We start from the raw sequence: 12,500 nt of genomic DNA on the forward strand, positions 1-12,500 counted from the left end.
GAACGAGGGAATGCTTTGAGGTGGACACACACACACACACACACACACACACACACACACACACACACACACACACACACACACACACATACCATGTATACATCACTTCAGGGGACATTACATTGACTTACATGCATTTCCTGGAGACTTATCCTAACCTTAAACATAACCAACACATGCCTAACCCTAAACCTAACCAAGTCTTCACCCTAAAATTAATGATCCCCCTTATGGGGACCTCCAATTTGTCCCCATAAGGGAGGCGAGTCCCCACACGTGACTATGTAAACATATGTAGGTCCCCACAAGTATAGTAATGCTAGACCACACACACACACACCAGCCACCCACACACACCCACCCCCACACACACACACACCCACCCACCCACCACACACACACAAACACACACACAACACACACACACACACACACACACACACACACACACACACACCACACACACACACACACACACACACACACACACACACACACACACACAGCACGAGGTGAATAAAGGAAAAGTAAATCGGACGCACGGTCACCTTCTTGTCTTTAGCGTAGAAAGATTATTATTGTCTGTAACTCGTCACGGTTGATAACAGCAGGAATGATATTACAGTTGGCCATGAGGGTCGTGCAACAGGTCGCCATTGTCAGTATGTGCGTCTGTGTATTGTGTTAGTTCAAACGGTGTATGGCTGATGAGTGTATGTCTCTTAATGTCCACTATGTTATATGTACATGTATGCGGAACTGCAGGACGGAGTCCAGAACAAATGTCCTTACGGAGGCAATAAAGTATATCGTATCGTATCAGTTACTACGCACAAAATGATCTTACTACAAGGTCTTCAACTATCTGCATAACAGGAGCACAGAAAAACAAATCAAACGCCCCTTTGAGGAGACGGAGAAGTGTCTCATAGCAGAGATAAACAGGCTCTTTGCAGCAAACATCGTGGAGGAAATGTTGACGTTTGGATGGAGGAATCGCCGTCTTTCTGAAAATATATTGAGCAAGAAAAAGGTAACGGGCGACCGCCATCAGACAGGAGAACTTCTGCAAGCTACCTGGAGTCATGATGGACACGGAGCTACAGATGTTCAAACAGAGGTCTGTGTTCAGTATCGTCTTATTAGATTCAGAATTTGAGCCGATCTGGGAAAAAAATGAGGTTTAACTTTTGTCATTTGATTTATGGTGCATCTCAGTAATGCTTTTGAGTAACTCTAGAAGAGGAGGGTTGTTTTAAAGGCCGGGCAGCGTCAGGGGTGAAGGAGAGGCAGCATTTAGACAGCTTGGAATAAAGAGAGCCCCTCCTCAGTGTGAAATGTGCCAACACGGTGGAAATGGAGGAGCGTTAATTCTGAAGATAAATGTTATCTCAGGTCCGAACGCACATGTGGTTCCCCTCAGAGCAGAGGAGAATTCAAATGTGTTTCTACAAGGAGGAGAGATTTACTCGAGTAGAACTACAGATACTCGTGTTTAAAAATACTCTGGCGAAAGTAGAAGTACTGACTAAACTTCTTTACTCAAGTGAAAGTAAAGAGGCTTTGAAATGTACTTCAGTAAAAAGTACCCATAGCTAGCAGCTGTTTTAAAGAGTAGAAAGTACAGGTATTTGTGTTCAACATGTAAGAAGTAGAAAGTACAGGTATTTGAGTTCAACATGTGAGAAGTAGAAAGTACAGGTATTTGTGTTCAACATGTAAGAAGTAGAAAGTACAGGTATTTGAGTTCAACATGTGAGAAGTAGAAAGTACAGGTATTTGAGTTCAACATGTAAGAAGTAGAAAGTTCAGGTATTTGTGTTCAACATGTAAGAAGTAGAAAGTACAGGTATTTGAGTTCAACATGTAAGAAGTAGAAAGTTCAGGTATTTGAGTTCAACATGTAAGAAGTAGAAAGTACAGGTATTTGAGTTCAACATGTAAGAAGTAGAAAGTTCAGGTATTTGTGTTCAACATGTGAGAAGTAGAAAGTACAGGTATTTGTGTTCAACATGTAAGAAGTAGAAAGTTCAGGTATTTGTGTTCAACATGTAAGAAGTAGAAAGTACAGGTATTTGTGTTCAACATGTAAGAAGTAGAAAGTTCAGGTATTTGAGTTCAACATGTAAGAAGTAGAAAGTACAGGTATTTGAGTTCAACATGTGAGAAGTAGAAAGTTCAGGTATTTGAGTTCAACATGTAAGAAGTAGAAAGTACAGGTATTTGAGTTCAACATGTAAGAAGTAGAAAGTACAGGTATTTGGGTTCAACATGTAAGAAGTAGAAAGTACAGGTATTTGAGTTCAACATGTAAGAAGTAGAAAGTACAGGTATTTGAGTTCACATGTAAGAAGTAGAAAGTACAGGTATTTGTGTTCAACATGTAAGAAGTAGAAAGTACAGGTATTTGAGTTCAACATGTAAGAAGTAGAAAGTACAGGTATTTGAGTTCAACATGTAAGAAGTAGAAAGTACAGGTATTTGAGTTCAACATGTAAGAAGTAGAAAGTACAGGTATTTGAGTTCAACATGTGAGAAGTAGAAAGTACAGGTATTTGTGTTCAACATGTAAGAAGTAGAAAGTACAGGTATTTGAGTTCAACATGTAAGAAGTAGAAAGTACAGGTATTTGAGTTCAACATGTAAGAAGTAGAAAGTACAGGTATTTGGGTTCAACATGTAAGAAGTAGAAAGTACAGGTATTTGAGTTCAACATGTAAGAAGTAGAAAGTACAGGTATTTGAGTTCAACATGTAAGAAGTAGAAAGTACAGGTATTTGTGTTCAACATGTGAGAAGTAGAAAGTCCAGGTATTTGGGTTCAACATGTAAGAAGTAGAAAGTACAGGTATTTGAGTTCAACATGTAAGAAGTAGAAAGTACAGGTATTTGAGTTCAAAGTGTAAGAAGTAGAAAGTACAGGTATTTGGGTTCAAAGTGTAAGAAGTAGAAAGTACAGGTATTTGAGTTCAACATGTAAGAAGTAGAAAGTACAGGTATTTGAGTTCAACATGTAAGAAGTAGAAAGTACAGGTATTTGGGTCAAAGTGTAAGAAGTAGAAAGTACAGGTATTTGGGTTCAACATGTGAGAAGTAGAAAGTACAGGTATTTGAGTTCAACATGTAAGAAGTAGAAAGTACAGGTGTTTGGGTTCAAAGTGTAAGAAGTAGAAAGTACAGGTATTTGAGTTCAACATGTAAGTAGTAGAAAGTAGAAAGTACAGGTATTTGGGTTCAACATGTGAGAAGTAGAAAGTATAGGTGTTTGGGTTCAAAGTGTAAGAAGTAGAAAGTACAGGTATTTGAGTTCAAAGTGTAAGAAGTAGAAAGTACAGGTATTTGGGTTCAACATGTGAGAAGTAGAAAGTACAGGTATTTGGGTTCAACATGTGAGAAGTAGAAAGTACAGGTATTTGGGTTCAACATGTGAGAAGTAGAAAGTACAGGTATTTGAGTTTCAACATGTAAGATGTAGAAAGTACAGGTATTTGAGTTCAACATGTAAGAAGTAGAAAGTACAGGTATTTGGTTCAACATGTAAGAGAGTAGAAAGTACAGGTATTTGGGTTCAACATGTGAGAAGTAGAAAGTACAGGTATTTGGGTTCAACATGTGAGAAGTAGAAAGTACAGGTATTTGGGTTCAACATGTAAGAAGTAGAAAGTACAGGTATTTGAGTTCAACATGTAAGAAGTAGAAAGTACAGGTATTTGGGTTCAACATGTGAGAAGTAGAAAGTACAGGTATTTGGGTTCAACATGTGAGAAGTAGAAAGTACAGGTATTTGGGTTCAACATGTGAGAAGTAGAAAGTACAGGTATTTGAGTTCAACATGTAAGAAGTAGAAAGTACAGGTATTTGAGTTCAACATGTAAGAAGTAGAAAGTACAGGTATGTGGGTTCAACATGTAAGAAGTAGAAAGTACAGGTATTTGAGTTCAACATGTAAGAAGTAGAAAGTACAGGTATTTGAGTTCAACATGTAAGAAGTAGAAAGTACAGGTATTTGAGTTCAACATGTAAGAAGTAGAAAGTCCAGGTATTTGTGTTCAACATGTAAGAAGTAGAAAGTACAGGTATTTGAGTTCAACATGTAAGAAGTAGAAAGTACAGGTATTTGAGTTTCAACATGTAAGAAGTAGAAAGTACAGGTATTTGGGTTCAACATGTGAAGAAGTAGAAAGTACAGGTATTTGAGGTTCAACATGTAAGAAGTAGAAAGTACAGGTAGTTTGGGTTCAACATGTGAGAAGTAGAAAGTACAGGTATTTGAGTTCAACATGTAAGAAGTAGAAATTACAGGTATTTGAGTTCAACATGTGAAGAAGTAGAAAGTACAGGTATTTGAGTTCAACATGTGAAGAAGTAGAAAGTACATGTATTTGGTTCAACAGTAAGAAGTAGAAAGTACAGTGTATTTGAGTTCAACATGTAGAAGTAGAAAGTACAGGTTTTGGGTTCAAACATGTGAGAAGTAGAAAGTACAGGTATTTGAGTTCAACATGTAAGAAGTAGAAAGTACAGGTATTTGAGTTCAACATGTAAGAAGTAGAAAGTACAGGTATTTGGGTTCAACATGTGAGAAGTAGAAAGTACAGGTATTTGAGTTCAACATGTAAGAAGTAGAAAGTACAGGTATTTGAGTTCAACATGTAAGAAGTAGAAAGTACAGGTATGTGGGTTCAACATGTAAGAAGTAGAAAGTACAGGTATTTGAGTTCAACATGTAAGAAGTAGAAAGTACATGTATTTGGGTTCAACATGTAAGAAGTAGAAAGTACAGGTATTTGAGTTCAACATGTAAGAAGTAGAAAGCACAGGTATTTGAGTTCAACATGTAAGAAGTAGAAAGTACATGTATTTGGGTTCAACATGTAAGAAGTAGAAAGTACAGGTATTTGAGTTCAACATGTAAGAAGTAGAAAGTACATGTATTTGGGTTCAACATGTAAGAAGTAGAAAGTACAGGTATTTGAGTTCAACATGTAAGAAGTAGAAAGTACAGGTATTTGGGTTCAACATGTAAGAAGTAGAAAGTACAGGTATTTGGGTTCAAAGTGTAAGAAGTAGAAAGTACAGGTATTTGAGTTCAACATGTGAGAAGTAGAAAGTACAGGTATTTGAGTTCAACATGTAAGAAGTAGAAAGTACAGGTATTTGTGTTCAAACGTGTAAGAAGTAGAAAGTACAGGTATTTGGGTTCAACATGTAAGAAGTAGAAAGTACAGGTATTTGGGTTCAAAGGTGTAAGAAGTAGAAAGTACAGGTATTTGAGTCAACATGTGAGAAGTAGAAAGTACAGGTATTTGAGTTCAACATGTAAGAAGTAGAAAGTACAGGTATTTGTGTTCAACGTGTAAGAAGTAGAAAGTACAGGTATTTGAGTTCAACATGTAAGAAGTAGAAAGTACAGGTATTTGAGTTCAACATGTAAGAAGTAGAAGTACAGGTATTTGTGTTCAACATGTAAGAAGTAGAAAGTACAGGTATTTGGGTTCAAAGTGTAAGAAGTAGAAAGTACAGGTATTTGAGTTCAACATGTAAGAAGTAGAAAGTACAGGTATTTGTGTTCAACATGTAAGAAGTAGAAAGTACAGGTATTTGTGTTCAACATGTAAGAAGTAGAAAGTACAGGTATTTGAGTTCAACATGTGAGAAGTAGAAAGTACAGGTATTTGTGTTCAACATGTGAGAAGTAGAAAGTACAGGTATTTGAGTTCAACATGTAAGAAGTAGAAAGTACAGGTATTTGAGTTCAACATGTAAGAAGTAGACAAGTACAGGTATTTGAGTTCAACATGTAAGAAGTAGAAAGTACAGGTATTTGAGTTCAACATGTAAGAAGTAGAAAGTACAGGTATTTGGGTTGAACATGTAAGAAGTAGAAAGTACAGGTATTTGAGTTCAACATGTAAGAAGTAGAAAAGTACAGGTATTTGAGTTTCAACATGTAAGAAGTAGAAAGTACAGGTATTTGTGTTCAACATGTAAGAAGTAGAAAGTACAGGTATTTGAGTTCAACATGTAAGAAGTAGAAAGTACAGGTATTTGAGTTCAACATGTAAGAAGTAGAAAGTACAGGTATTTGAGTTCATCATGTAAGAAGTAGAAAGTACAGGTATTTGTGTTCAACATGTAAGAAGTAAAAGTAAGAAGTCGTAATAAGTAGTGGAGTAAAGTACTGATACCAGAAAGATGTACTTAAGTACAGAAACGAGGTATTTGTACTCTACCACTCCCCCCCTCTGTTAGATTGAAAGACATGATGATGCACCTGGATCTCTTTTACAAAATAATAACGATCGTGTGTTTCGCCGTGTGTTTTTACCGAGGTAGTCGTCGAAGGAGAACTTGTCGTTGTCCCAGATCTGGACGGTGAGTTTCGGAGCCACTTTAGTCTCGGCTTTATCCAGACTCCAGAAATGTTCCTGCAAACACACAGAGAGAAATCAGAGGGAATACAAGAGAGGATTTAACGCAAAGTTACAGAAAAAAGTGCCTTAATTTAGCTTCAAATATTCAAGTATTTGACAAAAAACGTCTTTAAACATTATTTAAATGTGACCTAATTTAAATTCAGTGTCTAACCACAATGACTGAATGGCTTTATATTTGCCAAACGTCTTGTATGTGTGTTATTTATTTATTTTGTAATCCTGAATACTTTTTACCACTTATTTTATTTTGATATCTTCAATATGTCAGTTTTAAACACGTTTAGTTTGGTAAATACCTTTGGTATCCACTGTGAGGAATGCTAACAAAATACATAATAAGAAAAAAAGATTGGCTAATTTCTTCTTCTATGTTTTATTTCTAGGTAGTGCTACTAAAATAAAACCAGAAATGTTATAATAAAACTTTAAATGACAACTGATGGAAAATGAGACAAAAGAGAGGCAGTCCATCAACAAGTGTGTGTGTGTGTGTGTGTGTGTGTGTGTGTGTGTGTGTGTGTGTTGTTGTCTGGTGTGTGTGTGTGTGGTGTGTGTGTCTGTCTGTCTGTGTGTGTGTTGGTGTCTGTGTGTGTGGTGGGGTGTGTGTGTGTGTTTGTGTGTGGTGTCTGTCTGTGTGTGTGTGGTGTGTGTCTGTGTGTGTCTCTGTATGTGTGTTGTGTGTGTGGTGTGTGTGTGTGTGTGTGTGTGGTGTCTGTCTGTCTGTGTGTGTGGGTGCTGTGTGTGTATGTCTGTGTGTGTGTGTGTGTGTGTGTGTGGTGTGTGATGTGGTGTGGTATCTGTGTGTGTGTGTGTATGTGTGTGTGTGTTGGGTGTGTGTGTGGTGTGTGTGTGTGTGTCTGTCTGTGTGTGTGTGTCTGTGTGTGTGGTGTCTGTGTGTGTGTGTGTATATGTGTGTGTGTGTCATGTCTGTCTGTCTGTCTGTCTGTGTGTGTGTGTGTGTGTGTCTGTGTGTGTCTCTGTATGTGTGTGTGTGTGTGTGTGTGTGTGTGTATGTGTGTGTGTGTGTGTGTGTGGTGTCTGTGTGTGTGTGTGTGTGTGTGTGTGTGTGTGTGGTGTGTGTGTGTGTGTGTGTGTGTGTGTGTGTGTGTGTGTGTGTGTGTGTGTGTGTGTGTGTAACACCCATTATCCCCTCTTCACACTGAGCCTGCAGACAGTCTGATCTCAGCTCGGTGCTAATGGTTTCTCCTCTGCTTCTCTCTCCATTCCCTCACCGCTCCTCTCTCTATCTGTGCGTGTCACACTCTGCCTGTTGTTGTGTTGATAAAAGAATATGGCTTTTCACACCTTAGATCAAATCGCTCTCATGTGACTCGCAGCAAAATGTCAATATGTGAGCGTAACTTTCGTTGAAGTACTCGGAAAGTAAAAGCTGCAACTTCAGATTAACCTGACAATTCTGACTTTTCCCTCAGAGAGTTAGGACTCATGGTCACTGGATGTTCCTCTAAATCCTATGCTGGAAATGGCAAAGATGCTTGACTATGACTTAGGAGGAAGATATGAATGTAATAGATCACAGGTTTGGCTAAAATAAACATCAGATTTGTGAATAAAAATCATTTTATATGTGTCTACATGTAGAAAAGGACTCCTCTCTTCAGCCTCTGTCATGACTTCACACTCTCTAAATCACAGACTAAATCCACATCATGCTCTCACACTTCACACGCTACACCCTGAGTGTGTGTGTGTGTGTGACCTAGCATCACTATCCTTGTGGGGACCTACATCTGTTTACACAGTCACGGGTGGGGACTCGCCTCCCCTATGGGGACATAATGGAGGTCCCCATGAGGGGAATCATTAATTTTAGGGTGAAGTCTTGGTTAGGGTTAGGCATGTGTTGGTTATGGTTAAGGTTAGGATAAGTCTCCAGGAAATGCATGTAAGTCAATGTAATGTCCCCTGAAGTGATGTATACATGGTGTGTGAGTGTGTGTGTGTGTGTGTGTGTGTGTGTGTGTGTGTGTGTGTGTGTGTGTGTGTGTGTGTGTGTGTGTGTCCACCCCAAAGCACGGACGAATGCCGGTGTAAATATGTGTGTGTCTCACTTTATCCACAAACTCTGTCCAAGTACATTAAGTTATCACTCTGCAGCAACAAGGGTGGGACACTGTATTAGAGTGAGTGTGTGTGAGTGTGTGTTTCAGCTTCCTCTTTGTTGACAGACTGCTAAGTAGAGAGGCTTGTTCACACTCATGTCCTCCCTCTTCTCTTTTAAATATAATAACATCTCTTGGCACACAGTATGTTGAATTATTATACATTGTTTATCAGATGATCATGTCAATTTAAGAAGTACAAAACAATTATCTTATTTTCTGGTAACCCCTTAAAACATCTGGTCATTTAATCTTTTATTAAACTTTATTGAAACCAAAGGAAAAAAAACATTTTTGTTCGGGGACTATTTTTCATCGGCAGATTAATCCCCATTTTGCACTCTAGTGAATATTTGGTGCATTACGATTAAGACTCTGGGTGTTTCTCAATGTCGAGGACGCTTCCTTGGTAGCACATGTCTTCCGAGTCACTTCCTTCAGAAGCGAGGCAAGAATCCTTCCTAGCCTCGGAAAACGAAGAATGGTGGAACAGGCTAACAGGTGGAGCGCGATTTCCGCCAAAGATTTGGAAATCGGTCCGTGCGCAAAGCATTGTGGGGATTTTAAGATCACGGAGGATACACATGTGCAGCCTCGAAATTTCCCGCAACGAAGGACGCCGGCCTCGGTAGAATTACAAGTATGCATTGGAACGGTCCTTCGGCGGCACTCGATGGCGTAGTATCCTTGAAATAGTGGCTCTGGAGCATCCTTCCTCGACATTGAGAAACACCCTCTGCTCTAATGGCCTCCTTCCTTCTTCTTTATATCACATTGCCTCTGCAGAGTTATGGATCTCATGTTTATGAAGATTTAAAGACATGCCGGTACCTTCCTGTCGATCACACACAGCTGCTCTGCCGGCAGGAAGTGGAAAGGGAACAGGAATCTGAAGTTGAAGTTTCCCTCTCCTCCCAGAGAGCGATAATGGACGTCTGTCTTCTGTTTGTTGTGTTCGTGACCGTCCATCCAGCTGAGAGAGAATCACAATAAAACATGAAGATCAAATACTTAAAAAAGGATTTAAACAAGAATAAATGCAGACAGAGGCGTCTATGATGTACCTTTCTTTCTTTTTAAACGTATTCTTTATTAGTTATTTTCTCACATTCCCCTTTACATCCAATAATACTCCCAATGTAGATGAACAGTTTCCTTACAAGGGGTCACACCATGTATTAGGTCTCAAATTCCAAAAATTCAACATGAGAATATGAAAAACAAATAGAAATTAAATCAATAATAACACTTAAAGATAACGTAAATAACACAGGTATAACAACAATAAATAAAAGATGGGTTATAAATACGGTCATCCTACATATTACAATAATACGGTCCAATAGGAAAAATATCCACATACCAGAATATTTCAAAAATATAAATTCCTCATTTTAAAGAAGCCATATTATATTATTTTGGGGTGTCACACAGTGGTGTTAATTGTGTCAGCTACTTTTAAATATAGTCTTAGTCCTGTGGCACAGGAAATGGAACTGCTGGGAAAAAAAGAGATTTAATATTTCATCAACGATATTGCATGTTGATTTTGTTACAGTTATTGTTTAAGCCAGAGTCACACTATCCCGAAATTGACACCAGATGGACACACGATAAAGGAAATGTTCAAATTCGGCTCTGATCGTAACAACATCGGGACATTCGTGAGGACATCTTAAGCCATCGGATGACCGCCGGTGGAGTTTCTCAGGCTGCTGTAGCAACTGTGTGAGCGGTGGCAAAATCTTTGGCATTGCCGAAGGACCTTGCGAAGGTTCATTTTCGTGTTGAATTTGTGTGTCCATTTTGCCCTTCGTAAGGCACTCGTGAGGGCATCTTGTCAAAACGTGTCATCTTCGTCTTTACTTCGTGTGATCATCGGTGCCATCGGGCATTTTCCGCCTCACGAAGACAATAGGAAGGAAACAAGAAGCTGCCCGATTGTCTTAGGAAGGCAACACGACTACGTGAAGCCCTCGCAATGCCGTCGTGTAGCCATCGTATTATAGTATAATTTGTGTTCTGTGAAACTGAAATTACATTGTTTTTGTTACTTTCGTTGCAGTTGTATGTCTTAAATGTAATTTGGGTTAACTTCCTGTTTTATTTAGATGCTTTTATTTTGAAGGCGAGTTTACGCTGTTGACAGGAAGTTGCTGTTGCTAGGAAGTTGCTGTTGCTATGGAAACAACATGATGGAGTGTGTGGTTCGGGTGCCATCGTGTGGCCTTCTGTAGGCATCGTACTTGCTTCGGCTGTTGCTTGGCTGTTGACCAAGTTCGGGGCCATCTTCGTGCGAAATTCACAATTCCATATTCGTGTGTCCTTCTGGTGTCAATGTCGGGACAGTGTGACGCCAGCCTTACTGACGTTAGTGCGTCTCGTCATCGTCTTGTCTTAGTCATGGAAAAAAATGGGCGTTGACGAATATATTTCGTCATTGTTTTAGTCAACGAAATCAACACTATCGCACAGTCCAGTTGCTCTTGATGTACCTTTTAACGTAGATGTCACTCATCTTCTCCCCGCTGAGGCTGATATCATCCAGGATAACGTCGCTGGTGTTCCAGATGATGCAGCGCAGGAAAAACCTGAAGAAAAAACCCAAAATATAGATGCATTTATTGATGCATTTATTGATGCATTTATTGGGATTTGTCTAGTGATTTAATAACACTCTGACACTGGTAAGTAACTGAAAAAATAATTGATATTTAGGAATCGATTGATGGAAAATAAAGGCTTTTACACTCAGAGGATTAAACAACACAACAATGCTGAATGTTAGCCTGGAAATATGGCATTTCTAAATAACATATTTATTGTACAAAAATAAAAGCACCCCCTGTGGTTTACAGCCATAACAGTGAAGAGAGTAAAAAGACTGTATTGATTAAATGTCTAGAGGATTCACTGAATTACTAAGTAACTCAATAATTGACATATCGATTAGTTGGTTAATTGAATGGTGAACTAATTAACCAATGAACTGATTGATTGGCTGATCCACTGACTGTGTGTGTGTGTGTGTGTGTGTGTGTGTGTGTGTGTGTGTGTGTGTGTGTGTGTGTAGTGTGTGTGTGTGTGTAGTGTGTGTGTACGTGTGTACGTGTGTGTTTGCACAGCCCTCCAACTAAGGAGTTGATAACTTTCCAGCTATTGAAAACATTTATTTATTCTTGCCTCCCTTTCTAAAGAAATGGTCCTTAGCAGTCCGTGGGAGAAATACTGTGTGTGTGTGTGTGTGTGTGTGTGTGTGTGTGTGTGTGTGTGTGTGTGTGTGTGTGTGTGCGGGTGTGTGTGTGTGTGTGTGTGTGTGTGTGTGTGTGTGTGTGTGTGTGTGTGTGTGTGTGTGCCTACTTCTTGGCTTTGCGTGGTGTGATGTTGAACGGAGCTCCAGTGGGTCCCATGGATTTTGGGAACAGATCGACCCACATCATCAGACGACCCTGACGGACAGCGACAACAACCAATCAGAAGACAGGAATATATAATACTGAGTGTGTGTGTGTGTGTGTGTGTGTGTGTGTGTACCTGCTCTATCTCTGGCTGTAGAGGACTGTATAACGCTCGGCTCTCCACGTGTTCAGGAACCAGTCCCAGCTTCCTCAGGATGTGGAGAGACAGACGCTCCTTCAGAGGACCGAGGTGACGCTTGGACACGTTCTTCTCCTCTGGAAACACACACAGGCACACACACACACAGGCACACACACAGGCACACACAGGTTTAAGTGTAGGTCATAGCACTCCTTAAATGACTGTTAAACTCTGAGTGGAGGATGGAAACACAGAGGACTGGGAGAAGAGAGGTTCATAGGAATGATGTATTATTCATACACACACACACTAATACACTCTAAGCCGTTCTTGGTCTCTGCATTACATATGAAGGAGGAAAATGTGTGTTGCCTCCAAGCGAAGCTAAAATATCATGTCAA

At 39.4% G+C, this 12,500-nt stretch overlaps 1 protein-coding gene across 1 annotated transcript in view; it reads right to left on the reverse strand.

Annotated features, from left to right (window-relative positions):
• Nucleotides 1–6,327: 6,327 nt before the first annotated feature.
• dysf (dysferlin, limb girdle muscular dystrophy 2B (autosomal recessive)) overlaps nucleotides 6,328–12,500 on the reverse strand; it is a gene marked incomplete at its 3' end in the record, with an annotated part of 99,793 nt that continues 93,620 nt past the window's right edge. The window contains 5 exon segments of the mRNA XM_034204642.1: nucleotides 6,328–6,427; nucleotides 9,391–9,532; nucleotides 11,055–11,150; nucleotides 11,920–12,008; nucleotides 12,094–12,233. Of these exon segments, the coding sequence (XP_034060533.1) occupies nucleotides 6,328–6,427; nucleotides 9,391–9,532; nucleotides 11,055–11,150; nucleotides 11,920–12,008; nucleotides 12,094–12,233 (567 nt within the window).

Source organism: Gymnodraco acuticeps, unplaced genomic scaffold (genome assembly GCF_902827175.1).
Source record: "Gymnodraco acuticeps unplaced genomic scaffold, fGymAcu1.1, whole genome shotgun sequence".
In the NCBI taxonomy this organism is placed as follows: Eukaryota; Metazoa; Chordata; class Actinopteri; order Perciformes; family Bathydraconidae; genus Gymnodraco; species Gymnodraco acuticeps.